Source organism: Mustela putorius, unplaced genomic scaffold (genome assembly GCF_011764305.1).
Source record: "Mustela putorius furo isolate JIRA1106 unplaced genomic scaffold, ASM1176430v1.1 tig00000460_pilon_pilon_pilon, whole genome shotgun sequence".
Classification (NCBI taxonomy): Eukaryota; Metazoa; Chordata; class Mammalia; order Carnivora; family Mustelidae; genus Mustela; species Mustela putorius.
Window position 1 is genome coordinate 10,574,284 of NW_025421389.1, and position 27,907 is coordinate 10,602,190.

General features: G+C 45.9%; 2 protein-coding genes across 6 annotated transcripts in view; one reads left to right on the forward strand and one right to left on the reverse strand.

The window, feature by feature from the left end:
• Nucleotides 1-15,866, forward strand: part of NFRKB (nuclear factor related to kappaB binding protein) — a 40,755-nt gene extending 24,889 nt beyond the window's left edge. For all 4 annotated transcript variants that reach the window (XM_004763912.2, XM_004763913.2, XM_004763911.3 and 1 more), the window contains 12 exons: nucleotides 2,536-2,596; nucleotides 3,025-3,199; nucleotides 4,486-4,592; nucleotides 4,991-5,114; nucleotides 5,291-5,370; nucleotides 5,505-5,725; nucleotides 5,848-6,118; nucleotides 6,707-6,919; nucleotides 9,490-10,257; nucleotides 13,639-13,745; nucleotides 14,532-14,667; nucleotides 14,783-15,866. In XM_004763912.2, the coding sequence (XP_004763969.1) occupies nucleotides 2,536-2,596; nucleotides 3,025-3,199; nucleotides 4,486-4,592; nucleotides 4,991-5,114; nucleotides 5,291-5,370; nucleotides 5,505-5,725; nucleotides 5,848-6,118; nucleotides 6,707-6,919; nucleotides 9,490-10,257; nucleotides 13,639-13,745; nucleotides 14,532-14,667; nucleotides 14,783-14,908 (2,389 nt within the window). In that variant the 3' untranslated portion in view covers nucleotides 14,909-15,866. The remainder of the gene's footprint in view (nucleotides 1-2,535; nucleotides 2,597-3,024; nucleotides 3,200-4,485; nucleotides 4,593-4,990; nucleotides 5,115-5,290; nucleotides 5,371-5,504; nucleotides 5,726-5,847; nucleotides 6,119-6,706; nucleotides 6,920-9,489; nucleotides 10,258-13,638; nucleotides 13,746-14,531; nucleotides 14,668-14,782) is intronic.
• Nucleotides 15,867-18,503: 2,637 nt separating this feature from the next.
• TMEM45B (transmembrane protein 45B) overlaps nucleotides 18,504-27,907 on the reverse strand; it is a 32,841-nt gene continuing 23,437 nt past the window's right edge. For both annotated transcript variants that reach the window (XM_045080352.1, XM_045080351.1), the window contains 5 exons: nucleotides 24,149-24,344; nucleotides 22,190-22,396; nucleotides 21,141-21,325; nucleotides 20,520-20,665; nucleotides 18,504-19,462 (listed from right to left, as the gene is read on the reverse strand). In XM_045080352.1, the coding sequence (XP_044936287.1) occupies nucleotides 19,354-19,462; nucleotides 20,520-20,665; nucleotides 21,141-21,325; nucleotides 22,190-22,396; nucleotides 24,149-24,329 (828 nt within the window). In that variant the 5' untranslated portion in view covers nucleotides 24,330-24,344 and the 3' untranslated portion in view covers nucleotides 18,504-19,353. The remainder of the gene's footprint in view (nucleotides 19,463-20,519; nucleotides 20,666-21,140; nucleotides 21,326-22,189; nucleotides 22,397-24,148; nucleotides 24,345-27,907) is intronic.

Here is a 27,907-nt window from a genome sequence, read left to right on the forward strand (position 1 = left end):
GAATGGACTTGTGTTCTAACTGGAAGTTTATACCCTTTGACCAACCTCTCCCCATTTCCCATTTCACCCATCCACCATTCCTTGATAATGGCCATTCTCCTGTTTCTGTGAGTTCAGCTTTTTTTAGATTCAACATATGTGAGGTCATAACAGTATTTGTCGTCTCTGACTTATTTCACTTAGCATAATGCCTTGAAAACCATCCATATTGTTGCAAATAGCAGGAGTTCCTTCTTTTTTACGGCTGCATAATATTCTGTCTTATGGAGTATTATATACCACATTTTCTGTGCCTATTCATCCACTGATAGGCAGTTGGGTTGTTTTTGTGTGTAGCTATTGTAAATAATGCTGTGATGAACATAAAGGTGCACATACCTTTTCAAGATCGTGATTTCATTTCCTTCAGAAGTACACCCGGAAGTAGGATTGCTGAACCATGTGATAGTTCTAGTTTTTTTTTTTTTAACCTAACTTTTTGAGGAATGTCCATATGCTTTCTGTGTAGTGGCTAAAGCAATTTACATTCCTGCCAGCAGTGCACAATGGTTCTCTGTTCCCTGCATCCTTCCTAATGCTTATTTCTTATCTTTTTGGTAATAGCTGTTCAAACACGTGTGAGGTGGTATCTCATTGTGGTTATGATTTGCAAATATTTCCTCCCATTTGGTAGGTTGCTTTTTCATTTTGTTTTTTTCCTTTGCAGTGCACAAGATTTTGATTGAAATAGTCTTACTTGTATATTTTTATTTTTATTGCTTGTGTTTTTGTATCATGTCTAAAAAATTGTTGCTTAGACCAGTGTCTGGGAAGCCTCTTTCATATGTTTTCTTCTAGGAGTTTTACAGTGTTAGGTGTTATGTTTAAGTCTTTAATCCATTTTGAGTTAATTTTTGTGAGTGGTATAGGGTAGGGTTCCAAATTCAGTCTTCCCATGTGGCTCTCCAGTTTTCCCAACACCATTTACTGAAGAGAGTGTCCTTTCCTTACTGAGTATTCTTGGCTCCATTGTCAGATATGGAGCCAATAGTTTGACTATATACACAATGGTTTGTTTCTGGTCTTTTGATTCTGTTCCATCGGCTTATGTGTCTTCTTTTATGCCAGTGCTGTACTGTACTATTTTGACTATTATAACTTTGTAATAAAGTTTGAAATCAGCAAATGTGATGCTTCCCAGGATTGCGGTGGCTATTTGGGGTTGTTTGTGGTTCCATATAAATTTTAGGATTTTTTTTTTCTATTTCTATGAAAAATGGTATTGGGCTTTTAATAGAGATTACATTGAATCTATAGGTGATTTGAGGTAATTGGACTTTTTATTTATTTTTTCTTATTTAAAGATTGATTTAGAGAAGAGCATTGGGGAGGGGGAAAGGGAGAGAAAGTCCCAAGCAGATTCCCTGCTGAGCGCAGAGCCCAGATCAGAGCTCTTACCATGATCCTGAGATCATGATATGAGTCAAAACCGAGTCAGATTCTCAACCGACTGTGCCACCCAAGTGCCCCCGTAATACAGACTTTTTTTTTTTTTTTACGATTTTATTTATTTACCTGACAGAGATCACAAGTAGTCAGAGAGGCAGGCAGAGAGAAAGGGGGAAGCAGGCTCCCGGCTGAGCAGAGAGCCCGATGCGGGGCCTGATCCCAGGGCCCTGAGATCATGACCTGAGCTGAAGGCAGAGGCTTAACCCACTGAGCCACCCACGCACCCCAATATAGACATTTTAACAATATTTTTCTGGTCCATGAACATAGGCAATCTTTTTGTTTATTTGTGTGTGTGTGTGTTTTTCAGTTTCTTTAATCAGATTCTTGTACTTTTCAGTGTACAGATCTTTCTCCTCTTCTGTTAAATTTATTTCCAAGGGGGCGCCTGGGTGGCTCAGTGGGTTGAGCTGCTGTCTTTGGCTCGGGTCATGATCTCAAGGTCCTGGGATCGAGTCCCGCGTCGGGCTCTCTGCTCAGCAGGGACCCTGCTTCCTTCTCTTTCTCTGCCTACCTCTCTGCCTGCTTGTGATCTCTCTCTGTCAAATAAATAAATAAAATCTTTAAAAAAAAATTTATTTCTAAGTATTTTATTGCTTTGATGCTGTGGTGCGGTTCTATAGGGCCCTGAGCACCAGCAGAGAGGGCCAGCCTGAATATGGCAGAACTGTTGTCTTACATAACAGTGGTGTAGAACTCAGTTTCTCTTGGGAGCAGAGAAACTGTTCTTGTCCTGTTACAAATTTGAAGTCCTTTGTTCCTCTAAAGCTGAATTTTTTTGTTGCTATTAGGTGGGGTTTACTTAGCAACAGTACTGAAAACAGGTAAAAATATCAGCCTCTTTCTCACCTACCTAATAACTTTCTGGATTTCTAAGACTCAGGTAATTTTTGGAAATATAGGAGTTACTTGGTAGGGTCTGGAAAGTGGACTTTTTGGCCTTTGCAGGAACAGAATACTAATGAAGGGAAATTTTTTTCATGGTGCAAAGGACTGGTTCTGGGTACTGGAGAAGGGGTGATGGATACAGAATTCTTTATGTTCCAGAAGAACTGACTATGTGGTACGGCCCAGCACGGGGGAAGAGAAACGAGTTTTTCAGGAGCAGGTAAGGGATTGCTAGTATCCACTGAAAATCGTTTCATCTGTGGGACCATGCAGAGAAAGCTCTGAGCCTAGCTCTCCTTGAGTCCATATTCTTAGAGGAAGCTCACACCCTTAACCTTAGATCTTCTCCTGGTTGAGATTGTTTGCTGGGGTGGAATGGGTGTGAAGAAAACAAATGATTTTGTTTTCAAAACAAATGTTTTGTTGGGCTTTTGTTCCAGAGAGCAGAATACCTCTATATTTCTCTCTCTGTCCCTTTGCTAGTGAGCTCTTTGGAAATCATCCTTTTCCCACTACGTTTGGCTCAGTATTCCTAGTGCAATAACCTGTTTCCTTGTTTTAGTCTCTCCAGGTCAACCCCTTATTGTGTGAAAGTGTCAGAACCCCACTAATAGTGACTTAGCAGCCCTGTCTCTTTTCTCTTGGTAGGAGCGCTACAGATACAGCCAACCTCATAAGGCATTCACCTTTCGCATGCATGGCTTCGAGTCTGTAGTGGGGCCTGTGAAGGGTGTTTTTGACAAGGAGACCTCACTCAACAAGGCTCGGGAGCACTCCCTGCTACGCTCTGACCGGCCTGCCTATGTCACCATCCTGTCTCTTGGTATGTGCCATTTGTCTCTTTTTTTTGTTTTTGTTTTAAGATTTTATTTATTTATTTGACAGAGATCCCAAGTAGGCAGAGAGGTGGGAAGAGAGAGAGGAGGAAGCAGAGAGCCTGATGCGGGGCTCGATCCCAGGACCCTGGGATCATGACTTGAGCTGAAGGCAGAGGATTTAAACCTCTGAGCCACCCGGCGCCCCTGTGCCATTTGTCTCTTGTCAGGGATCCCTTCTTTCTGTAATCAGCTGTCTCCCCTGCCAACTCCAAGAAGGGCTTTGAGGGTCAGATAAGTTTTAGGAGGCCTTGGAGTTTGGGACACGAAGAGGGAATTCTGTCCCCAGAGATCGATGTGAGAATCCGTGATTCTCCCCTGAAGTCTAGGCTCACATTTATTTTCCATGTGGAAATTTTTCACAGGCCAGCTAAATAGTTAAGTTTGGGAATTTGCTTTCTCTAGACTGTTTTAAAGATGAGGTTTTTAATTTTTTTTATGCCGTGAAGCTTTTTGGTGGTCTGGTAAATCCTACAGACTCCACCTCAGGATTTGGTCTTTATTTATTTATTTTTTTTAAAGATTTTATTTATTTATTTGACAGACAGAGATCACAAGTAGGCAGAGAAGCAGGCAGAGAGAGAGAGGAAGGGAAGCAGGCTCCCTGCTGAGCAGAGAACCTGATGCAGGGCTCGATCCCAGGACCCTGAGACCATGACCTGAGCCGAAGGCAGAGGCTTAACCCACTGAGCCACTCAGGCGCCCCAGGATTTGGTCTTTAAATGCATAAAATGAAATGCATAGAGTTACTAAAGAAAATGGTCCTGTTAAAATATTTATCAAAATGTTAAATTTATGATGCAGAAATATGTATGTTTTTATTACGATATTAAATGACAGCCCTCAGCAGCAGGTCTTTTATCTCCTATAATTTCCAAATAGTGTTGGGTAGAAATGATGCTGTGATGTGATAATGAAAATACCTGATTTCTGATCCTATCACTGCCAACATAAGATTTGTTACCTTTGCTCATAATTGAAGGAAATGCTATATTTCAGTCAGATGTGGAAAATTTTTTCCCACCTGAATTTACGGACTTTAGTCTTGGCTGAACATATGAAGGGTGTAGGATACTGTCCCCTTATTACTGTCATAATAGGTGATAATGCCGAGTCTGACTAAGGCTGAGGCACTCCTCAGTGAGCTGCTCCCCATGAGAGCAGGTTAGAGGACAGTGCTCTGCAGTGACAGCCATGCTTGACTCTTGGACTTTCCATTTTCTGATGCCATCAGTTCGAGATGCTGCGGCCCGGCTGCCTAATGGGGAAGGTACCCGGGCAGAGATCTGTGAGCTGCTCAAGGACTCCCAGTTTCTCGCCCCAGATGTCACCAGCACCCAGGTAGGATGGAAAAGAGGTGGTGTTTGTTTTGTTTCAGAACGGATTTGAGAAAACTTACAAGGAAACATAAAATGTCATAGTTTTTTTTTTTTTTTTAATTGAATGAAGAAAAGGAAAGGAAGAGGTCCTGAGAAAGGGGAACAGTGATGACCTAAGACCCTGTGGAACACAGATTTCACTCGCACTTCCCTTCAGCTTCTATGGCTTCTTTGTTCCCCGCTCCTTCGGGGAGCAGCTCAGTCTCTCAGGAATCTTGGAGTGTTGCTAGGTGCTGCAGTGAGCCATCGGCAGTATGGCCAGCAGGCAGGAGAGGGTCTGTCACCTGCAGCTTAACACCTGGCGATTTGCCTCTGGTGTCTGAGTCTGACGGGTCCCTTTCCCTTTGCTCTGGTTCTCAGGTGAACACAGTGGTGAGTGGAGCACTGGATCGGCTGCATTATGAGAAAGACCCGTGTGTGAAATATGACATCGGGCGAAAGCTGTGGATCTACTTGCATCGAGACCGGAGTGAGGAGGAGTTCGGTGCGTTGAGGCCCCGAGCAGAATAGGGGTGCTTTTGGCTTCCTGCCCCAGGGCCATGACACTTCCCAGTGACATTCAGGCGGGACCTTGCCCGCTGGGGAGGCCACCAGCGAGGGCTTGGCTCCTAATGAAGGCACCCTGCTTACTGTGCTGAGGCTTACCACTCTTGTTTACAGAGCGGATTCACCAAGCACAAGCTGCTGCAGCTAAAGCGCGGAAAGCCCTTCAGCAAAAACCCAAGCCCCCATCCAAGGTGGTAAGTGACCTCTGAGGGCAATTGCCTTAGGGGTGTCATGGTGGGTGGCAGTGAGGCCTGCCTTGAACCGCAGTGCCGTGCCATCCTTTGGTGACTTTGGTTAAACTGCACCCACATTTCTCCTCTGCCTGTAGAAATCTGGTAGCAAGGAGAGTTCACTGAAGGTCCTCAGCAGTGGTCCCTCCGAGCAGAGCCAGATGAGCCTCAGTGACTCTAGCATGCCACCCACCCCGGTCACACCTGTGACCCCCACCACTCCAGCTCTGCCTGCCACTCCAATCTCCCCTCCACCTGTGTCATCGGTGAACAAAAGTGGCCCTACTACTGTCTCAGAACCAGCCAAATCTAGCTCAGGGTAAGGTCCTCCATTTTTTCCTCCAGCTTTCTCCCTCTAAAGGCCTTTTGGATGTGTGGCTTCAGTTGTTTGGTTTTTGTCATGTTCCCTTCCACCCCCCTCATTTCCCCATCTCCTTGCAGTGTTCTTCTGGTTTCTTCACCGACAATGCCACAGCTAGGAACAATGCTTTCCCCGGCTGCCAGCCAGACTCCACCAAGTTCTCAGGCCCCTGCCCGTGTTGTGAGCCACTCTGGCCCGGCTGGACTGCCCCAGGTACGGGTGGTGGCCCAGCCGGGCCTTCCCACTGTGCCTCAGCAGTCCACAGGGCAGACACAGACGCTGCCCCAGATGCCGGCCGGACCACAGATTCGTGCTCCAGCCAGCGCTCCACAGACCAAAGTCGTGCCCCAGGTAAACAGGGACAGCAAGCCTGGACCCTGCCATGGTCTCATGAGTCCAGTGGGCAGGCTGGGGAGGGACCAAGAAGCCTGACGCAGCAGCTCATTTAATATTCACAGCTGAGTAAGCATGACTAATAAGTTGTGTTTTACATGGTGGGAATCAGAATTTCGGAGCAGTTGAGTGATTTACCCAGGATTGTAATGTCAGGACACTTGTGGAAGTGGGATGTGTTTCTAAATCTCAGGCTCCTTCCATTTGCCTTTCATCTGGTCATGCCACTAACTAGTCGGGTAATTTTAGAGAAGAGTCTTACTCCTGCCTCAGTTTCCTTTACCCTAAAAGTGGTATAATATTTGTTCTCATTGTGTAGGAATAAAATGGGAGGTTCAGCGTGAAAGCTTTCTGAAAATTAAGATGCTCCACACAGATACAAGAACTTTACAGTGTCCACTTATGAGTGTAGCAAGCCTTAAGCTAGTGGTAGAGTACATGTGCTCTTAGAGAGACACTTCTGGCTGGGGGCATGCTGGGGGCAGCTTGGTGGGCTGGGCTGCATTTCGGTGTCTTATCAAGCTCTTGGTCTCACACTTGAACCAGACAGTTATGGCTACTGTTCCAGTCAAAGCCCAGACTGCGGCAGCCACTGTGCAGCGTCCTGGCCCCGGGCAGACGGGGCTCACGATGACCAGTCTCCCTGCCACAGCCAACCCCGCGAGCAAGCCAGCCACGAGTTCTCCCGGCAGCTCCGCTCCAAGTGCTTCCACGGCTGCTGTCATTCAGAATGTCACAGGACAGAACATCATCAAGCAGGTTGGTGGAAATCTCTGGGTGGATTCGACGCCTTTGTCCTAAAGCAGGACCATTGGAGATCTTAATGATTTGTAATCTTTGATCTTTAGCTCACGGGTATTTCAAGGGTAAGTTCCCTGATACAGTCTTTTAGATGCCAAAGATTTCTTCTATTTCTTTTCCGTATAATTTAGCAGTTAGTAGTTTCTGGATTCAGAGTAGATGTTTCATGAATTTATTTAATGACAATCTTGTGGTATAACATATACTTTTTTGGTGTTTTTGCTTATCTCTGATAACAGTAGGATACATTTGTACTTTCCTGCTTGTGAATGTGCAAGGATGATCATTGAATTTTTGAACAATTGGTAAATAGGGGGGCACTTGGCTGACTCAGTCAGTGGAGCATGTGACTCTTGATCTCAGGGTTGTGAGTTTGGGTCCCATGCTGGGTGCAGAGATTATTTAAAAATAGAATATTTTTTTTAAAATTACAAAAATCCCCAAAGAATTATTAGGCACAGTAGCAGTGATGTGCTTTTCAGGTGCCTGCACTGTGCTTTTATAGGTACTGTGTAATTTAATCCTCATAATGTCATGGGATAGATGCTTTTATTATCCTTCTTTTATACATGAAGAAATGGAGTCATCTAATGGTAAAATAATGTCATTGTTTTCATTGACCAAATATTTATTGAGTGCTTTTTTTGTGCCAGGCACAGTCCAGACTATTGGGGATGTAGTGGTGTATTCCAGAGACCGAATCCCTGCCTTTTTGGAGCTTATCTTCCCATAGAGCTAGGGGACAGAGCTGCTTCCGGGACAGGTGTAATAGCTAAGGAGAGCAGTAAACGGGGAGGGGTAGAGAGTGACAGTGTGCCATTTTAGCTAAGGCCATCTGTGCAGGCCTGAGGGGATGGCATTTGGAAGAGGGACGAAATGAGGTTAGAGTGTGCCATATTTGGATTATCTGGCAGCAGCATTCTAGGCATCAGATGAAGTAAATGAAAGTGCAGGGAATCTGTTGTTTTCACGTCATACGCTTGAGGAGCAACGGGAAAGCCATTGTGTGTGAAACTTATAGTAAGCAGGTGTGAAAGCATTCGAAGGGGGTTGCTTGAGAAGTTGGCTGTGGTTAAATCACATCACACTTTGATTTTAACTTTAACGTGGGGAGCCACTGAAAGATCGTGGGCCAGAATAAGTTGATTGGTTTATGTTTTAAAAGCTCTCTGGCTGCTGCGTAGGATGGGCTTCAGGGGACATGGAAGCAGGGAGACTGGGAGGTAGTCGAGGCAGTCCAGGAAGATGGTGCTGGCTTGTGTGCATCATCATTGGAGGTCGGAGAGGTGCTGGGATTCTGGATATATGGTTGGCGGTTGAGCTTGTGTGATTCTCCGGTGGGCAGATTAGGGGGGTCTGTTGAAAGAAGGGATTTGAGTGTGTCCCACAGCTTCGGGCTTGAGTGATTAGGTAGACTGTGATATCATCTCCCAAGCTTGCAAACACTGAGGTGCGGATACTGGAATTCAGACCTGGAGAACAGTGTGTTTATGAAGTCAGCACCTGTGTCGGCTGTGGAAGTGTGAGAGATGTGAGGCTGCAGGCGGATCACACTCTGCTTGCTTGACTGGCCACCAGTGGATTGGTGGCTGTTTGGGAATGGGTTCAAGAGAGAATGTAAGGTAAGGAATATTGGCAGTTTTTCAGCAATTCTGTTTCTGAAGAGAGCAGAGAAGTGGGGCTGGGAGAGGGGATGGCATGTGGAGTAAAGGAAGGTCTGTTGCTTCGTAGGTTGAGAAATGTTAGAGCATCTTTGCATACTGATGAAATGCAACATAGAGAAGGTCCTTGAGGCTAGAAGAGTTCATGTGTTACACATGGGATATTGACCTTAGATAGGAGTTGGTGTAGGAATCCAGGAAGTCTGGCTCCAAAGCCCATGCTGTGAACCACTGGTGCCATTGTCTGCTCTTGAAATTAAAGGTCATCATAACTGTAAATAAAAGACATTTTTGAAACAGTTGGGGAAATGCAAATATATATTACTAGATAGTATTTATAGATGATTATTAGGTTTTAGTAGTTGGGTGTGTTGGGGTGGGGGCTGTGGCCTAATACGTGATCTGTCTTGGAAAACATTCTGTGTGCACTTAAGAACATGTATTCTGCTCTTTGGGGATGTAATGTTCCATATGTGTGTTAAACCCATCTGGTCTAATGTGTAGGTGATTTTTTTTACTTTAAAAAAAAAGTCCTTTTCTAGGTTAGAAGTGTGTACAGAAGTATTGATCAGTAAAATGATATAGTGGTTTACTTTAAAATATTCCAGCTCCTCTCTCCACCCCCCCCAAAAAAGGAAAAGTGGGGCAGATAAAACAAGATTGGCAAAGTGATCACTTTGAAGCTGGGTACATGGATTTGTTACACACCATTCTCCACTTTTGTAAACATCCACCAGTTTTCATAACAAAAAGTTAGAAAAATATCTGAAGCACACACCCCCAGGAAATGGAGATTTGTCTCATTACTCTGCACAAGCAGCTTAGCACTGCGGATCCCCTTGTCAGTGCTCTTTCTTTCCTATCCAGGTGGCCATCACTGGGCAGCTTGGTGTGAAGCCCCAGACGGGCAACAGCATTCCACTCACAGCCACTAACTTCCATATCCAGGGTAAGGATGTCTTGCGTCTGCCGCCCTCTTCCATCACCACAGATGCCAAAGGCCAGACGGTTCTGCGAATCACTCCGGACATGATGGCCACATTGGCCAAGTCCCAGGTCACAACAGTCAAATTGACCCAGGACCTCTTTGGGACAGGAAGCGGCACTGCAGGCAAAGGCATTTCTGCTACCTTACACGTCACTTCCAATCCGGTCCATGCCACAGAGAGCCCTGCCAAGGCCAGTTCAGCTAGTGCCCCTGCGTCCACTCCGACAGGTACCACCGTGGTTAAAGTGACTCCTGACCTCAAGCCAACAGAAGCCTCAAGTTCAGCTTTCCGCTTGATGCCAGCACTTGGTGTGAGTGTGGCAGACCAGAAGGCGAAAAACACGGTGGCTTCTTCAGAAGCAAAACCAGCTGCCACAATCCGCATCGTGCAGGGCCTGGGAGTGATGCCCCCCAAAGCAGGCCAGACCATCACAGTTGCGACCCATGCCAAGCAAGGGTCCTCAGTGGCCAGTGGGTCTGGAACTGTCCATACTTCAGCGGTGTCCTTGCCCAGTATGAATGCTGCTGTGTCCAAGACTGTGGCCGTGGCTTCTGGGGCTGCCAGCACGCCCATCAGCATCGGGACGGGAGCCTCTGCAGTGCGGCAGGTCCCTGTCAGCACCACGGTGGTTTCCACATCCCAGGCTGTGAGTAACACGGGGAAGAATAGCCCTTCTCCTTAGGGAGCTTCTCTTTTTAGGAACGGAAAGTACACCCGCTCTCTATTGCTTCGTTTGACCCAAACAGGCTTACTTCCTAGTATGCTTATTTAAGCCTACTAGCTAGCCTACTAGCCTAGCTTTTTTTCAAAACAAATTTATGAAGTAGTGTATGTGTTCGCTCTTATAAAGGATTAAAACGTACAAAAATACTTAGAGTAAAAGATAAAATTTTTTCAATCACCCTCTACTTCACTCTTCATGAGTGCTCATTACTACTGGTATTTTGGCATTTATCCTTCGAGTCCTTTTCCTGAGCGTTTTCATGCAGTATGTACACATAGTTTGAAAAGAAATCCCTGTGAGAGACCTTAAATCTGAGTACTATTCTGTGCTTTGCCTTACTTATTTAAAAATATATCTTGGGCATTATTCTAGATCCCCTGTAGATATTGATAGCATTCTTTTTACTGATACATGGTAATCCTGTATCAGTGCATATTCATATTTTACTTTTCTAAGAAGCAGTGTGCTTGAACCTCTGTTCTGTTGAAGACCAGTGCTACGGTGAATGCAGAAAAGCATCTGTGGAGTGGAGGATGCTAGAAGGGGGCAGGGATACACACGGAAAGCTTTGTTAACACCAGTCATGCAACCAAAAAGCTCACACCACCTTACACTTCCCTTGGCAGCTCTCCTAACCGATGCTGGGCATCCTGGGATTTGTTGTTTTAACTTTATCTAACTGGTGAAGAGAGTTCTTCTGTTTCATTTCTCTGATCTTTAGAGGAGTTGGGCATCCATTTTGCCATGTGCTGTCCAGGGGTAAATAAATCTTTGCCAGTTTTCTTCTGGGGTATTTGGCTTTTTCCTGTTGTTTGAGATGGCTCTTTATTTCTTCTGGATGTTATTCTTGATATGTGTAGAAAATACTTCGTTCCAGTCTGTCCTTTTTTAACCTTGGAGCCTTTGCTCTACAGGTATTTTATCGGTTTAGATCTATCAACATTTTCTTTTATGGTTCCTGGGTTTTGCGTCTTGTGCTTTTCTTACTCCAGGGAATAAAGATATTAGCCTTCATTTTAATAAAATATTTTCAGGGTTTTAGAAAAAGTATAGTTGATAATGCATTTGAAATATGTTCTGTGAATGGCATGTTGTAGAGATGTCATTTTATAGTTCTTTCTTTATTCCAACATCACTGATCAGTTTATTCCTTACTCACTAACTTGAAATACTACACTTATCATAAAGCAAATTCCCATATCAACATAGGTATGTTTCTGGGTGCATGTTTTTATTCTTTAGCCTGTGGATAAGGAGCATTCTTCTGTAGAGTGGGGTGCATATGCACAGTATTAAACACAGTTTTTACTTTTCTAAGCAACATATATAGTAAATCCTCAGGAATCTGGATAAAAGCCAGAGTGGTAGAGGAAGGAGGACATTAGTAAAACCAACCAGCCAAAAAACCCTGAAATATAGTGTGGCTTAAAAGAAAATATTTATTTAGGTTCTCATTATCACAGAAGTTAAATTAAGGAAAAAAGAAGACAGTGTGTACTTGATCCACTTTTGTTTCATTGAATCTTTCTCCTAATACAGAAACGTAGTAAGCCCATGGCATCTACTCCGTCACAGCCCAAGAGCCTGTGAGGGGCACGAAGCATAAAGCAATGCTTTTTTTTCCCGGTCTATTCAGCAAGTTAGGCTGGTCACAAAGGGACGATTCCAGCTGGTGTTACGGTGGTCTGAAGGTTGAAAGCAGCTGAGGCATTTTTTTTTTTCTTTTAAGATTTTTATTTATTTATTTATTTGACAGAAATCACAAGTAGGCAGAGAGGCAGGCAGAGAGAGAGAGGGGGGCAGGCAGCTCTCAACTGCGCAGAGAGCCTGATGCGGAGCTCGATCTCATGACCCCGGGATCATAACCTGAGCTGAAGGCAGAGGCTTTAACCCACTGAGCCACCCAGGCGCCCCAGCTGAGGCATTCTTAAAATAAAAACCATAAGTAAATCCACCTGTAGATACCATCTCAAGTTATTCCCTTGTCTGTTGACATCGTTGAGCTTTCTGATGGGCTACAACTTGTGAATCAGCTGGAGATTGGTATCGGGACCTGTGACACACAGTTTTGTACCTGAGTGCCTGGCTTCTTGAGAAATAGCTTGCCCTTGGGAAGTGTTGATGCCCTTTCTGAGTATCCTAATGACCACCCCTCTTGAATCTTTTTTTTTTTTTTTAAGATTTTATTTATTTATTTATCAGTCAGCAGAAGCACGGGGAGCAGCAGGCAGAGCAGGCAGAGGGAGAAGCAGGCTCCCTACCGAGCAGGGAGCCTGATGCAGGACTCAATCCCAGCACCCTGGGATTATGACCCGAGCATGACTGAGCCAAGGCGTCCCTTGAATCTTTTTTTAAGGATTTTATTTATTTATTTGACAGACAGAGATCACAAGTATGCAGAGGGAAGCAGGGGCAGGTGGGGGAAGCAGGTTCCCCACTGAGTAGAGCCTGATGCGGGGCTCAATCCCAGGACTGGGATCATGACCTGAGCCAAAGGCAGAGGCTCTAACCCACTGAGCCACTCAGGCGCCCCTTGAATTATTTTTAAAAACCAGATTTACACAAGATTTTACTGTGTTTAAATTTTATTACCAGCCAAGGGTTAAGAGGCACCCCTGAACATCGGTGATTATGTGAGCTAATCTTCGCCATCCTGAAATTTAAAGACTCTAGGCCTGTTCACCTTCTACTTTGTTCCTTTTCGGCCTTTATTGGCTTTGGGGTTGGACTTTTCACTTCGTTGAGTTTATTATTAATGTCCCTTAACTAACCTCTCTTATCTCTGGGAGAGAGGGAAAGCACCTGGAAAATTTGACCTGTTCCCAATCTAGCATGCCGAGCTGCATGCACCGCGCCAGTGAGCCTGCGTTCCAGGGAAGCAGGACTGTGCACTTTAGTAACTGCCGCGTGCCTCTGTCGTTCGTCACACTTCCTGCAGATAGTAGTTGTGTGCCAAGTATCGGGAGGTACATGGATGATTGAGAGCCCATCCTCTATGGAGCTCAAACTCCTACTATGCTTAAGTGAACATGAGGCTTCTCTTTGCAGTTTAGTACACGTTTTTATGCTGATGGCAGTGGTTATCTGTGTTTGTTTGCTGCTTTAGGGTGTGTGAAGGAGGATGGTTAATGTCAGATGAGACCTAAATAGAATATATGAACACTTACTACAGCCTATCGGCAGTTTTAGGAGAAATACTGGGCCCCTGCAGAGAATAGGAAATGAGAGCATCGGGGCGCTTGCTCCTAGCTAGTGGCCCAGTAGGTGACACTTGCCGTGAGCCTGATTTCTTTTTTTCTTTAGGGGAAGCTGCCCACGAGGATCACGGTTCCACTGTCTGTTATTAGCCAGCCTATGAAGGGCAAAAGTGTGGTCACGGCCCCCATCATCAAAGGCAACCTTGGAGCCAAGTAAGTGCTGGCGTGAAGGGCAGGGCTTCCACATGGCTCCCTGCCACACAGGGGAAGGGCAGCTCATGTTTCTGGGGCTTTTGGATATTTCTCCTTTCTTGTGCTCATTAACATTTATCGAGTACCTAGTATTGTTTTTAGGCACTGGGGAAACAGAGCCGTGATTAAAACAGACAAAAGGCCATGCTGTTTTCAAGATTACATCATAGGGGGAGGAGTGAAATAATGGAGTAAAATACCATGTAGCATGGTGAGACGTACTATGGAGAAAAAAGGAGGGGAATGGGAAGTGCTGGGATAGGTTGTGCTGGTGCTGTGGCTCAGATGGCAGTTCACAGTGTGGGTGTTAGGGAAGGCATCATTTTGACACTGAGCTCTGTGTTACGGTAGTTCAGAGGAGGAGGACTTACTTGGGGGCTTTGTGTGGTCCTGACCTAAACAGGGATAAGGGGCATGATGAAATCAGATAGTCTCAAGACAGCTGTCATGGAGAAGAGTTTGTTTTCTGGAATGCACATTTCCCTGGAGTCCTGTCCATTATTTCTCCTGATCTGGATACAGTGTCAGAGCCGTTGTATTCAGAGCACTGAGGGCCTTGGAGCTTTATGGGAAGCCTAGAAGCTAGGAGAAAGGTGGTCTCACCAGCTGGTTTCTATTTCAGTCCAGAATGCAGGAAGTTTCGCAGGACTGCAGATCTCCCTGTCACCCTTAAGCATGTGGCCTGCTTCTGGGCCAGAGGTGACACCTTGCCTATCATGACGCCTCACCCCTGCTTTCCCTCCACAGCCTCAGTGGGTTGGGCCGCAATATCATCCTCACCACCATGCCGGCGGGTACTAAGCTCATTGCTGGCAATAAGCCTGTGAGTTTCCTCACTGCACAGCAGTTGCAGCAGCTTCAGCAACAAGGTCAGGCCACACAGGTAAGGGCCAAGGAGAGCTGTCGGCCATACCAGACTTCTCTCCCTGTCACTGTTTCTTTGCAGCTGAGGGGCTCATCTGTGACCTCCTAACCGGACCTTCTGTCTTTGTACACAGGTGCGCATCCAGACTGTCCCCGCATCCCATCTTCAACAGGGAACAGCTTCTGGTTCCTCCAAAGCAGTCTCCACTGTCGTCGTGACCACAGCTCCATCTCCTAAACAGGCACCTGAACAGCAGTGATTCGGGGAGAGAGAGATGGTGTCCGTGCACGCACTCACGCATGCCCGCCCGGTTTGCCCTCCTGGCTGAGACGAGGGGAGCTGGGAGGCGGCGGCGTTCTTCTCAGCTTGTCTGGTTGGGGAAGGCTGGCAGTGGCGTGACGGCATCCGTGGCCTGGAATCTGCTGCCATACTCCACGGTGGAGCACTCCGAGAAAAGTCCCCGCCAGACTTCCCGGCGCTGTGCGGTTGCGATCGGGAGAAGCTCCTCTGCAGGGTGGCGTGAGGTCATTGTTGTGCCACACGAGCCCCAGTTCTCTTCCTAAGAGCCAGACACCAGGGGCAGGTTCATAGCCACAGAGTGTGCAGACCGGCAGGAAGCCATGTTCTCTGTGGGGATTGGATTTTCTAGCTTCTGCTCTTCTCTGTGACTAGTGGTCTAGATAGGAGTTTTGTGTCCAGAAATTTTTATGTAACTTATTTTTTTAAAGAACCTGTTGTACATGTTTATCCAATAGAAACTTGGGCTTTAGCCCTCTCCCCCCCCGCCCCTCAAACTGAGGACTTACTCTTGACCATAATGAGAGAATAGCAGGATTCTTAGTAACTTGGTGGCTGACATGATCACTGCATAGTAGTGGGGAGGCTCCAAGGTGGTCAGGAACCCTAGGGAGCGAGAGAGTGCGGGTTCCCTGAAATGGTATGAATTTGGCACCACCTCATAGAGATGAGGCATCAGGATCTTGATTGTGGTCCTTACCTTCACCTGCTGACTTTGTCCTCCTTGTCAAGCCTGTTCAAACCAAAGTCCAGAGTCAGTGGACAGAGTAGGCAAGTGCCAGCAGAAACGCTGCTGTCGCAGCTCCGACGTTATTACGGTTCAGAGATGATAGGTTTGCTTTGCTCCAGAGCAAGAGTCTGCAAACCACAGCCTCGGGGCTGGCTACCTGTTTTTGTAAATAAAGTCTTATTGGAACACAGCCTGTGGCCATTTGTCTCTGTACCATTACCCATGGCTGCTTTCAGTGAGAGGCAGACCTGAGTCATTGCCATAGAGTCTATGTGGCCCTTAGGCCTAAAATACTTATATCTGTAGGCCCTTTAGGTAAAACTTTGCTGACTTCTGCTCCAGAGTAGAGACAGTAAGAAGAGAGTGGTGTGCACACCCTGCAGCTCGGTCTTAGGTCAGCTGGGATTTACCAGTCTTCTCATCCTGGCTGTGTCACCAAGCTCTAGGCAGAGTTCCGAACAATACTGGAAACTGTCAGAAGTAATTAAAGCCCTGGTTGTTAACAGCATAGGCCTCTTTTGTGTGGGAGCAGGGGTTGGATGGTGGAGCTTTCCTGCAGGGTCAGAGCTTCCTTGTCTCTCTTGAGAGTGTCCAGATTATTAAAAACATGTCTTTAATCTGTGGAAATTCGGTGATGATCTTTTATGTGGTCTGGTGAGGAAGTGGAGTTAAGGTGCAGAAAATCTCAACGGCCTAGTTTAGAGGGGGTTGCTTGGTGGTTCCTAGTGCTGAGATAGGCTGCAAAGGTCAGAGTGGCTGGTGGCTTTCTAGACCTCAGATTTGATTCTTAAAGCAGTTCTATAAAATAGACATTCTTCTCCCTCTTCTGACTTCTCATCCCTGTGACAAATGGCAAGTCTAAGTTGAGGTTAAAGAGAAGCAAGATGTACATCCAGTCTTCTGATTCTATGTCAAGTATCCTTTTTGCTGCCTTCCCGGGGGAGGGTGGCTGTGATGTGTCCTGCTGAGAAGTGGGAACAAGTTCAAGTAACTTGTTCAAGTAACAAGTAAGGGTGGTAAGCCCCAGTTACAGAGTGCGGATGTGAATTGGCTGAAGGGTGACTGAGCTTTTGCTGGTGATCGGGGGCTGGCACAGAAGTCAGACTAGGAAGGGGAAAGGTAGGGATGCCATGAAGAAGAAAAATGGCCTTTTAGCTGAGTCGAGGAGAGGGCATCTGTTGTTTCCAGTCCTTTGATATTTGCATGTCATTGTTTCCTAGAAGAGTCCACCTGACAGTTTCTAAATGAGAAAATGGTAGACATCTGAGGGACCCTGTCTCAGGTCTTTATTGCTGGTTAAAACACACCCTTCCTGAAGTTACTTTTCAAGTGATTGTAGGAAAGTAGTTTGGACATTCAGCCCCAGCCCTGCCTCCTTCTTTTGTTTACTAAAGTCACCTGGCCGTGTCTGTCTCCTTAGTGCCTGGAGACCTCCACCTGCGTGCTCAGAGAACAGGGACTTTTCAGGATGCTAGCATAGGCCTGGGTCCCTGGTGAGTATGTTTCGGTATGGCCTGGCCAGTCGGTGGATGCTGAGGAATGGCAGCCCCTGCTGTAGTTGTTCAAGGGATGTGAGCAGCATTTGCATCAAACATGGTTCCTTGGATACAGACAAGGGTCTTGTAGAGATGTGGGAGCTATGGTGGATACTTTGGGGGAACACGTCCAGAAGAACATATGGGAACAATTGAGCCTGTGTACCTAAGATTCAGAGGTTGGTACAGTTATTCAGACTGTGTGCCTAAGACTGACTTGGTGACTAGCACTGTGATGGGTTTGTATTTTGATACCACTTCTAAGATTTTTCTCCAAGGTAGATGAGTTCCATGAAGGTGCTGTGAAAGGGGCATCACAGCAATCAGTGTTTTCTCTCTGATCTTCACACCTCAGCCCCTCACTCTGGAGAAAATACTACATTTCCTTACAGTGTGCTGCACTGTCTTCGCCCCTTCCATCCGCAGAGGAGATCTTTACATGCAACTAACACTGTAAGTAGGTTCTTACCCCATGCCAGTCCCTAAGAAAAGAATGTGTTTTATGTTAATTGCCCATAATGGGTCCTCCAGTACTTACTGAATGGATGTTTGGGTTCCTACTTAGCAGGCAAATGGAAGTGGATCCTGAAAGGCAATCCACAGGTTCTCTTCTCATAATTAAATCCCAGTTTCAGGTAGTTAATTTTTAACCCCTTAGTTGTGAACTCAGTACTGAAGTGCTGGCTAACCGTGGGAGGTCAGCTCTCACGTAAGTGCATTTCTGCCAGACAGCGCACAGTGCTTCATGTCGAAGATCTCTGCTGTATTTGTATGAAGTAGTGGTCTGAAGTAGTGGTCGTGGGGAGGGGGGTCCTCTGTCCAGAAGTAAGCTGGCTTTGTAGTCCTAAAGGCTGGCTTTGCAACTTTGTAGCTCTGTGACCTTTGGCTCATCAGCTTCTCTGCAGAACCAAGTGTGCTTCCATTACAAGTGGTTGTGCAGGTCACATGGGAGACAGTGCCTTTCAGAATGAGGGGAGTGCTGTACACACAAATGTTACTGTTGGTCTGGAAGACCTTTCCAGCTTGTCCTAGCCCACTTCTGTCAGTTTGTGGAACTTAACTCTCTGTGTTCCTTTGTGATTTTGTGAACTTTGTGCTTCCTGTTCTCTATGCCTGGAATGTGCTTTTTCTACAGGGCAGACTCCCCATCTGCTCCCTCCCTCGTATTTCACGGTAGTTGCACTTACCCCTCATGGCACCAGTCACTCTGTAGGTAACTGGTTGCATATCTCTCCCATTAGACTGAATTCCTGGTTGGACAGGTATCTCAGTGATCCTTCCAACCATTTCCATGCTGGTGCAAAGCAGATGTTTAATAAATATTTGTTGAAGGAAGTTAAAAAACAAGAAACATCCAGAACCAACATTACAGTATTGAGACTTTACATTACTAGTTCAAGATCCACATCTTCTGCAGGATTCTTACCCTCTGCTTTCAGCTATATTTAAATTCAAGGTCTTTAGTAACCTGCCTTTTTCTCTCTACCTCATTATACAGACTTCCTGTTAGCATCTTCTTATTAGAGTACTTTTGAGGACCCAGAACATCTATGTTCCAGCTCTCAGCTGGGCCACTAACTAGCTTCCTAATTCAAAAAAAGAAAAAAAAGTCACCTTTGGCCCAGCATCATCACTTATCAGTAGTATTGCAGTATTGTGGAATATTAATGGTTAATTAGGAAATGTTTAACAAGTAATATTTAAAGTACCAAAGCTTGTGAATTTTTACTTTAAAAAAAATGTGCTAGAATTGCATCTTTAAAATAAAGGCAGTCTTGTTTACTTAATTTCTGCTAAGAAAGTACCTGTTTTCTTGAGAGAAAAAGGAATAATTTATCAAAAGCAGTATTTTCTGTTGGATTCATATCCTGGATTCATCCATGAGGCCACATCCTATTCTGAAACTTTCAGAGTCTTTGATTTCCCTTCATATGGGAACATAAATAAGGGCTTGTTGCTTCATTTTTCTCTATGAAGGATACCATAGCAACAGAGACCTTAGTTTAATGAGAAGGTGCGAATGTATAAACCCTGCAGACCACAGCAGGCACTGAAAGGGAGATGAGCTACCTCTTTGCACACTCTGGCATGTTGTACTCAGAGGGGCACATCCACCCCGCACTGGTGACGGGTGGCCTCCTCTCATTCCTCATCCGAGCCACTCAAGAGGGCTGTCTGGTAAGTGTGATCTGACTTCAGCTTCTGAATACCAATGATTTCTCCTCCGGGCCTCTTTAACCGGGTCAAATGGCTGTAACAGAGCAACAGTAAAAGCACATGACATTAGCTCTGAAGTCCCTTGTTCTCTCAACCAAGGACATTAAGGCATCCATTGGTTCTTAAAGCATTTTCTTTACATGTCTGTAAAATACTGTGGCTTTCTGTATATCTCACTTCTTGGACACTATTCACTGGTAGATGATTAATAATATTTAATGGTTAATGTCATAACAGACTAAACATAGGTCTCCTATCTCCCACTTTATTGTTTCACTGGCCAGACAGTAGAACTAAAGGGAAAGTGTGACCTTAAGCTCCCTTCTGTTTGGTGTGTGTGTGTGTGTGTGTGTGTGTGTGTGTGTGTGAAGTCTATCTGCTTTGGGGAGGGAGATTGGAAACTAGAAAAAATGAGGGGCAGCTACAACAGAACTAATTACTAGCATACCCCAAAAATCATTCGCTCCACAGTTCAAGGCCCTGTCTGCTGCTGACTCAGTGGGTGACTTCGATCAAGTTACTAAGTCTTTGAAGCCTTGGTTTCCCCATCTGTAAAACCTTAACAGCACATACTTCATAAAATAATGAGGATTCAGTGGGATAATAGACGTGCGGTTCTTACCGCAGGGCCTGGGACAGTGAGTACCTGGGAATGGTCAGCTATTCTAGTAACCTCTGACGAGCACTTGAAAGCGCGCCTGCTGTTACGGCACTGTCTGATTGCCACATCTCTGGGAAGGAGGAGGGGCAAATCCAGGAATAAGGTGATGGGTTCAAAACAATGGCAGAGTGGTGTCTGCAGTCCAGTACTGATGCCTAATTCAGAGTTTTCCTTCAAGTCTATCAGAACTGCCTTTAAAACCTGGGTCTGTTGGGTTACTATGACAGTCCTTTAACTTCTCAGAATCTCACCACCCTTATCCGCAGCACTGGGCAGATAGTTGGCTCTCAAGAAGTGGTACAAGTTAGCACTGCTTAGTTATGGAAGCTCAGTCACTGGAAATAAAAATGATGTAGTGTAATGGGTTTTGAGGATTAGGGGTTGTTAGGAGGAAAAAAACTAGACAGAACTTGTCTTCCCTTGGACTTACCAGAAAACGAGCGAGTAGCTGATGGCCACAATGCAGAGGGCAGCCAAGTAGTGCCAGCAGAAGCACATGGTGACGAACATTAGGTTTGCGTGATCTTTCTGGTCCCATTCGGGTCCTCCAAAAGGTGGGAACAGCACAAACCCGATCTGGTGGGTTATACAGAGAAGCTGGCCTTAGTTGCTCCTGAGAAGCGAGCCCACTGCCTCCCCACACTCCCCCCATTGTCCAGATCTCCCCCACTTGGATCTCCCCCACTGGCTCATCTTCCTCATACCTATACTGGAGGCAGAGAAAGGCAGGAGGATTACTCTCTGGGTGTAGCATGAGCTTATTTAAAGACAACATTTCAGGACATCCATTTCAGGCAAGTGGAGCCTGTAACAGTGTCTGCACCACAGGGCAGATGGGGTGTTCTTTAATATGCTCGCTCTGTGCTGTGTGGTTCCGGCCGTTGATCCATCAGTAAGATGCTACCGGATGAAATGACTTAAGGGGAGGGTAGGCATGGGAAGAAAAGTTGCCCTTCGGAGCTCTTCCTGTGCTAGCCTGGTGGGACCTGCCTTACACGAGCTCAGCGTGGCACCTGGAATCCATGCGTGTGAAGAGCACCGTTTTTCATACCTGCCAGAACCAGGTGCCCTGAAGAATAACGAGACTGGTTCGGAAGAGCTGCAGCACGATATTGTCCCGAAGGATCACCTCTACGAAGATGCTGAAGGCCCCTCCGAACACGGCGCACAGCAGGAGCGAGTGGATATGCTGGTCCAGGGGTGGGCGGTTATGGACGTGGTAGTAGAAGAGGAAACCTGCACAAAGCAATTTCAGCCACCACGGATTCACTGCTTTCTGCTCCAAAGGCTTCATCTGCACTGTTCCCATTCCTAGAATGCCCTCCTACACCTGTCTCAAAGCTCGATCTTTCAGCAGTTAGGAAGTCAGCTGATACAACATTACAGGGCTACAGCAGATTGATTTCGTGTTACGTACCAAGTGGATCTGTGCTGCAAAGGATGGATCCTTTAAGTAAATGCCTTCATGCAGCTGCGTAGGTGAAACAGGTTGCTGATTTGTGACAAGACTGTGCGTGTGTATTAGAAGTTCAGTTTTGCCCTCATTCAACCTTTCTACTCCCCCAGCCTTCTTGAGGTACGGAATTAGGGGAGGTTGTTGGATTACAAAATGCTTTTTCCTTATCCCAGTTAGTGTGAGTTCTGTGGGGAGAAGGGGAGCGAGGGTTGTGATGGAGTCCAGAGAGGACCACACTCCAGGGTGGGAGGTGGAGTGCAGTTTCTCTTCCCCGAGCAGAGGGAGTTCTGATGCGGGGTGGCATCCGGCCAGGTTTGGGAGAGCTACTGTGTGTGTGTGTGAGTGTGGATGTGCACACGTGCAACCATGATCGGGGAGGGGCTAGGGAGTTTATGCACAGAGAGATCCAGAGACTTGGGCTAAAAGCCTTGTGTTTTCATGGGCTGTTTTACGGACTACATCCCCTGTATCATCCAGAGCACAGGACCCAGTCCTGTTCAGGTTTCTGAAATTCAGAGATTGGGGCTTTCTGGGGGAAAGTTACTGTATTTGCAGTATTTCTGGTCTTTTTATCCTGATCCGTCATAAACACAATTTGTCAGTCTCTTGCTTTGTTCTTTTTCCCATCCGCACCACTACGTTACCTTCGGTGAATGTCGCCACGGCCATAACCAGTCTGTCCAGCCCCAGGGGAACATGGCTGACGAGGCAGGTGAGCAGATCCACGATCCCCGAGACGGCGAAGAATAAGTACATGGTGCTGTGCTGCCAGTTCATTAACTTCACCCACCCGCTTTCGTGGTACAGGTGGAGGTGGGGCCCGTCGGGAACAAACTGCTCTGCCAGGATCCCTGTGGGGGATGAGAGCAGAGCATGAGAGGGAGGAGGAGCTCAGCACAGACGAAAACACCCTCGGTCACGAGTGAGGTTGAGACACGAGGGTGAAAGTGGCCCACACTATACTGGGCCTACTTTGCTCCCTCAGATGCAGCTATTTCAGTGCAAAATGAGGCTTTTGCCGGGGAACCTGTGTGGACATCTTGCCTTTGTTCCTTTGGGGATGGGATGCGGAGAGGAGCAGCAGTAGAAACAGCCACACAGGTCCCCAGGATATTTGTTTGGTGACTGAGCTGAAAGCAAGGCACAATTACTTCGGTGAGAATGTCGCTGATGCATTAATCTTTGGGCTAAGTGAGCAGTGAAGGAAATCCTGGAACGAAACCATTAGGTTGAAAATAAGGGGACCCGAGCAAAGACACACTGGTGGTGGAGATAGTGGAGTGTGTCTGAGGGGGTGAGGGGGGAGAAGCAGCTCCCGGTGCGTGGTCATCAGGGCAGCCTTCGAGTGAGTGGTTTTCCTGAGCACAGAGTGAGCTCTGTAAGCTGTGAGCCCTTCGCGTAGCTTTCGGTCTCCGTAACCTAAATACTGGGAGAAGCAGGTGGAGGCACGTCACCGGGGTTTCTGTGTCTTAAAAGAGGCAACCCTTTGAGACAGTGGCTCGTAGTTCTTAGCCCTCCTACTTCATCATCTGTTCTGGAAGGCAAAAGATTGGCCTTTATGCCCGGTGCCCAGAACGTTCTTGGGGCCTAGAATAATGCTTCATGACAACATTCTGGACCCTGTTCCCCAAACGTTTTTCCCTTAAACCCAGCCCCTTCCCAAATTTATATGTGAAGGGTCAAGGAACTGATGGCAAGGACCGGGGGAAGAAATCCCCCTGACACTGGAATGGGAGCTCTGGGAGGGCAGGGACTCTGCTTGGTTCCCAGCTGTATCCCCGAGACCTGGAATAGTGAGTTCCTGCTGGGTAGGAGCTCAGGAGATCTCGTTGGATGAGCAGTGGTTTTACCCAGCGAAGAGGCCAAAGACTTTTCTACCTCTTTTTCTAGGCAACACTGATGCTGTCTTTAGCATTTAAGTTGTGTAGTTCCCATCACTTCTTGACTCCAGAAAGATGAGATGCCCGAATGTCTGCTTGGGCGATGGGAAAACCCAGCGGGGCTGAGCAAAGCAAGCTAGGTGCCTCGGCTCACTCCAAGAGGGGCTGCTGGTGTTGCTTCAGCTCCTTCTGAGACGCTGTGGGCCTAAGATGAGAAGCAGCAAAATGCAACTGCAGAATGAAGTCCCCTGTTACCCCTATGATGGGCGGATCCTGAGGAAGAACACTGTTTTCTACTGTTGGCACTGCGGGCCCCTTCTCATGTGGCCATGAGTGGAGTGGAAGGGATGACGAGTCACCATGGAAGTGCGTGGGTCTAAACTCCATTAGTACTTCCCTAATTCATGTACATGAGCTTACTCTATTATCTTTTCTATTATTTATGTTTTATCTATTTCATCAAGTAGGTCTTCTATTCCTACAACTTAGACCTATGTCCTTCTAGGGCAAAGAATGTCTATTTGGTAGTTTCTCACAGCGCACTATGGTGTAAAGTGACGAAACTTGGATCACAATAGATACTATAAAATATTTAGTGGTGCACTGAAAATCCTTGTTTTGTTAACTGTCAGTGGAAACATTCCATTTCACAGAGTCCAGAAAATGGGTTAAAGTGGCTGGGTGTGGTGGGGAGAGCCCTGGACCAGATGACCCCCTTCTTACCAATGACTGAAAACAAGGTTCTGATTGCAGCTTCAATGATCTCGAGACGCTGTTGGTAACGAGTCAGTCGGCTGCTTTTCCCCTTCTGGTGAAAGTATATCAGCGGGTACTTTACTGACCACCACAGCCCAACTATCAAGAAGAAACTCCCTGGGAGAGCGTGGCCCTTAAAGTTCGCCATTGTGTTCTCCGGCACCTAAGAAAATAGGGGACAGCTGTCATGTGGCTGAACGAAGAAAACAGAAAAGGATATTTTGGCAGGAAACACGATATGTGACTGAGAATTCCAAATCATAAGCCCAGGGAAGAAGGCCCCCCCTCATTCTCATGGGCAGGCGTTCAGCAGATAAGACTTCAAGGGCATAACATGAAGGCTTATTTTATGAGAATGACTATTCCAACCCTGGCCGTCAGGACTTCCACCCCTGAGCACTGGCTACATGGTCTGTTTCACATCTGATGCCCTTACAATTGAGCATCTCACCCTTCCTTAAGAACTTTCCCAAGTTTTAAAAAACCCTTATCATTAAAAACAAGTCAAACCATATTCAAAAGGCTTCTAATGGAAAGCAGCAGCCCTGTGACCCTTCCCTCCCCACCTACTAGTGAAATCACTCTGAACCCTTTCCACTATCTCTTCTGGTATTTGCCTGTAGGATTCTCGTGCATTTGTGCAGGCTCCCATTTGCTCGTTCGTCTCCGTGGGGCCTTGTCTGTCAGCTTCCTGGAGCTCTCCCTCCTCAACCCTCACGGGCACCGCAGTCACATGATGTTCATTTGCTTCAATCATCGGTTTCATTATTATGGCACTGTCGATCCAAAGTCCTTACCGCGGATGATAAGCCCTACATGATCCCTGCTATCCCTTTGACCTCTCCGACCCACCCCTCCAGCCCCACGCCACAGGGTCCCTTCCCAGGCCTCCATTCCCAAGCACAGACAGCTCCTGCTTCAGGGCTTGAGCCGTCTGCTATTGCCAGCAGGCTTTTCACAAAAAGCCAACAGGTCTCCCTTCATGTTTCTCAAGTCTCCATTCAAATGTTACTCTATTCCCAGACTACTTTGTGTAAAGTAGCAGGCACATCCCATTTTTCAATCCAGGTATGCTTTTTAAAAAAATTTATTCATTGTATGTTTATTATTTACAGCTAAGAACTACCTACCAAATGCTATCCAGCTATACGTCTAAATTTTCTTTAGAAACATGGATCACTATCTGATATTACATATTGATTTTTTTTTAAAGCATCCAGCTCTATCCACTGGAATGTAAAGTCCCTGAAAGTAGGGATTTACTCTGTTTTGTTACTGCAGTTAGCCCAGTGCCTACAGGGGGGCCTGAGTAAGCACTCAAGCATTTGTGGAACAAATACATGCTCATCCAAGTAGTATATTACAGGGTACGTTTTCAGCATTTTTTTTTTTTTTAAGAGCTGTTGTAGGTTTACAGCAAAATTGAGAGTAAGGTAGATTTTTCACACAGCTTTTGCCTGCACAGATGCATAGTCTCCCCCATTATGGATATCACTCACCTGAATGGTGCTTTTTAAAATTACTGTTTTAGTCATCATACAGTACATCATCAGTTTTTGATGTAGTGCTCCATGATTCATCGTTTGCATATAACACCCAGTCTCCGTGCAATCTGTGCCCTCCCTAATACCCACCACCCGGCCAACCCATCTCCCCTTCCCTTTAAAACCCTTAGTTTGTTTTCTGGAGTCCACAGTCTCTTATCATTCATCTCCCCCTCTGATTTCCAACCCCTTCATTTTCCCCTTTCTTCTCCTAATATCCTCCACGCTATCCCTTGTGTTCCACATATAAGGGAAACCATATATTGACTTTCTCTGCTTGACTTATTTCACTCAGCATAATCCCCTCCGGTTCTACCCATGTCGATGGAAATGGTGGGTATTCATCCTTTCTGATGCCTGAGTAATATTCGGTGATTTTTTTTTTTTTAAACCAAGGATGAATCCACACTGACACATCATCATCACCCCAAGTCCACAGTTCACCTTAGGGTTCACCTTTTTTTTTTTTTTTTAAGATTTTGTTTATTTGAGAGAGAGAGTGCAGGTATTGGGTAGGGGTGGTGGGAAGGGCACAGGGAGAGGGAGAAGCAGGCTCCCCACTGAGCAGGGAGCCTAATTTGGGGCTCCATCCCAGGACCCCAGGATCATGACCTGAGCTGAAGACAGACGCTTAACTGACTAAACCAGCCAGGTGCCCCTAGGGTTCACTCCATGTTGTGCATTCTGTGGGTTTGGACAAAAGTATAATGACATGTATCCATCATTATAAATATCACACAGTATTTTCACTGCCCTAAAAATTCTCTGTGCTCTGCTTGTTCATCTCTTCCCCTCCCCCACCCCCCACACCACCCCTTTTTACTGTCTCCACAGTTTTGCTTTATCTAGAATGTCGAAAGTTGGAATCATAAAATATGTAGCCTCTTGAGATTGGCTTCTCTCATTTAGTAATACGCACTTTTCTTTTGTGTCTTTTCATGTCTGGATGTACCACAGTTTATCCATTCACCTACTGTAGGACATCCTGATTGCTTTTAAGATTTGGGAATCATGGGGCACCTGGGTGGCTCAGTTGGTTGGGCAACTGCCTTCAGCTCGGGTCATGATTCTGGAGCCCGGGGTTGAGGCCCACATCGGGCTTACTGCTCAGCGGGGAGTCTGCTTCTCCTGCTGACCTCTCTCCTCTCATGCTCTCTCTCTCTCACTCTCTCAAATAAGTAAATAAAATCTTAAAAAAAAAAAAAAAGATTTGGGAATCATGAATAAAGCTGTTACATCTGTGTGCAGGTGTTTGTGTGAACATAAGTTTTTATCTCCTTTGGGTAAACACAAGGAGTGAGACTGCCGGATAGTATGGTAAGTGTGTGTTTTGTAGGAACTGCCAAACTGTTTTCCAGAGTGGCTGTACCACTTTGTATTCTCACTAGCAACATATGCAGCTCACCAGCATTTGGTGTTGTCAGTGTTGCAGACACTGAATTTGGCCATTCTAAGAGGTATGTAGTAGTATGTCATCATTTGAATTTGCAGTTATCTGATGACATACTATGATGGGGAGCATCTTTTCAGATGCTTATTTGTGTATCTTTGGTGAAGTGTCTGTCAAGGTTTTTGACTCATTTTTAATTTTTTTTTCTTCAGTTTTAAGAGTTGTTTATTTTGGATAGCAGTCCTTTATCAGATGTCTTTTGCAAATACTGTCTTCCAGTCTGTGGCTTGTCTTCTCATTTTCTTGATTTTGTCTTTTGCAGAGCAGAAGTTTTTTTAATTTTAACATATAATTATATATAGGAAACACAGTTGCCATGGTTATCATTATTATAGGAATCAAATGAGACAATGTATTATAAAGTACTTTAAAAAGCGTATTACAAAATGTTTTTATAAACATTTTTATAAACATTAATTTTAGGGGTGCCTGGGTGGCTCAGTTGTTGGGTATCTGCCTTCAGCTCCGGTCATGATCCCAGGGTCCTGGGATCGAGCCCCGTCTTGGGCTCCCTGCCCGGTGGAGAGTCTGCTTCTCCCTCTCCCACTCCCTCTGCTGTGCTCTCTCTCTCTCTCACTGTGTCTCTCTATCAAATAAATAAAATCTTTAAAAAAAATTACTAATTTTAATGAAGTCCAACTTACCAGTTATTTCTTTCATGGATTATGTCTTTGGTGTTGTATCTAAAAAAGCATCACCATACCCCGGGTCATCTAGGTTTTCTCTTATATG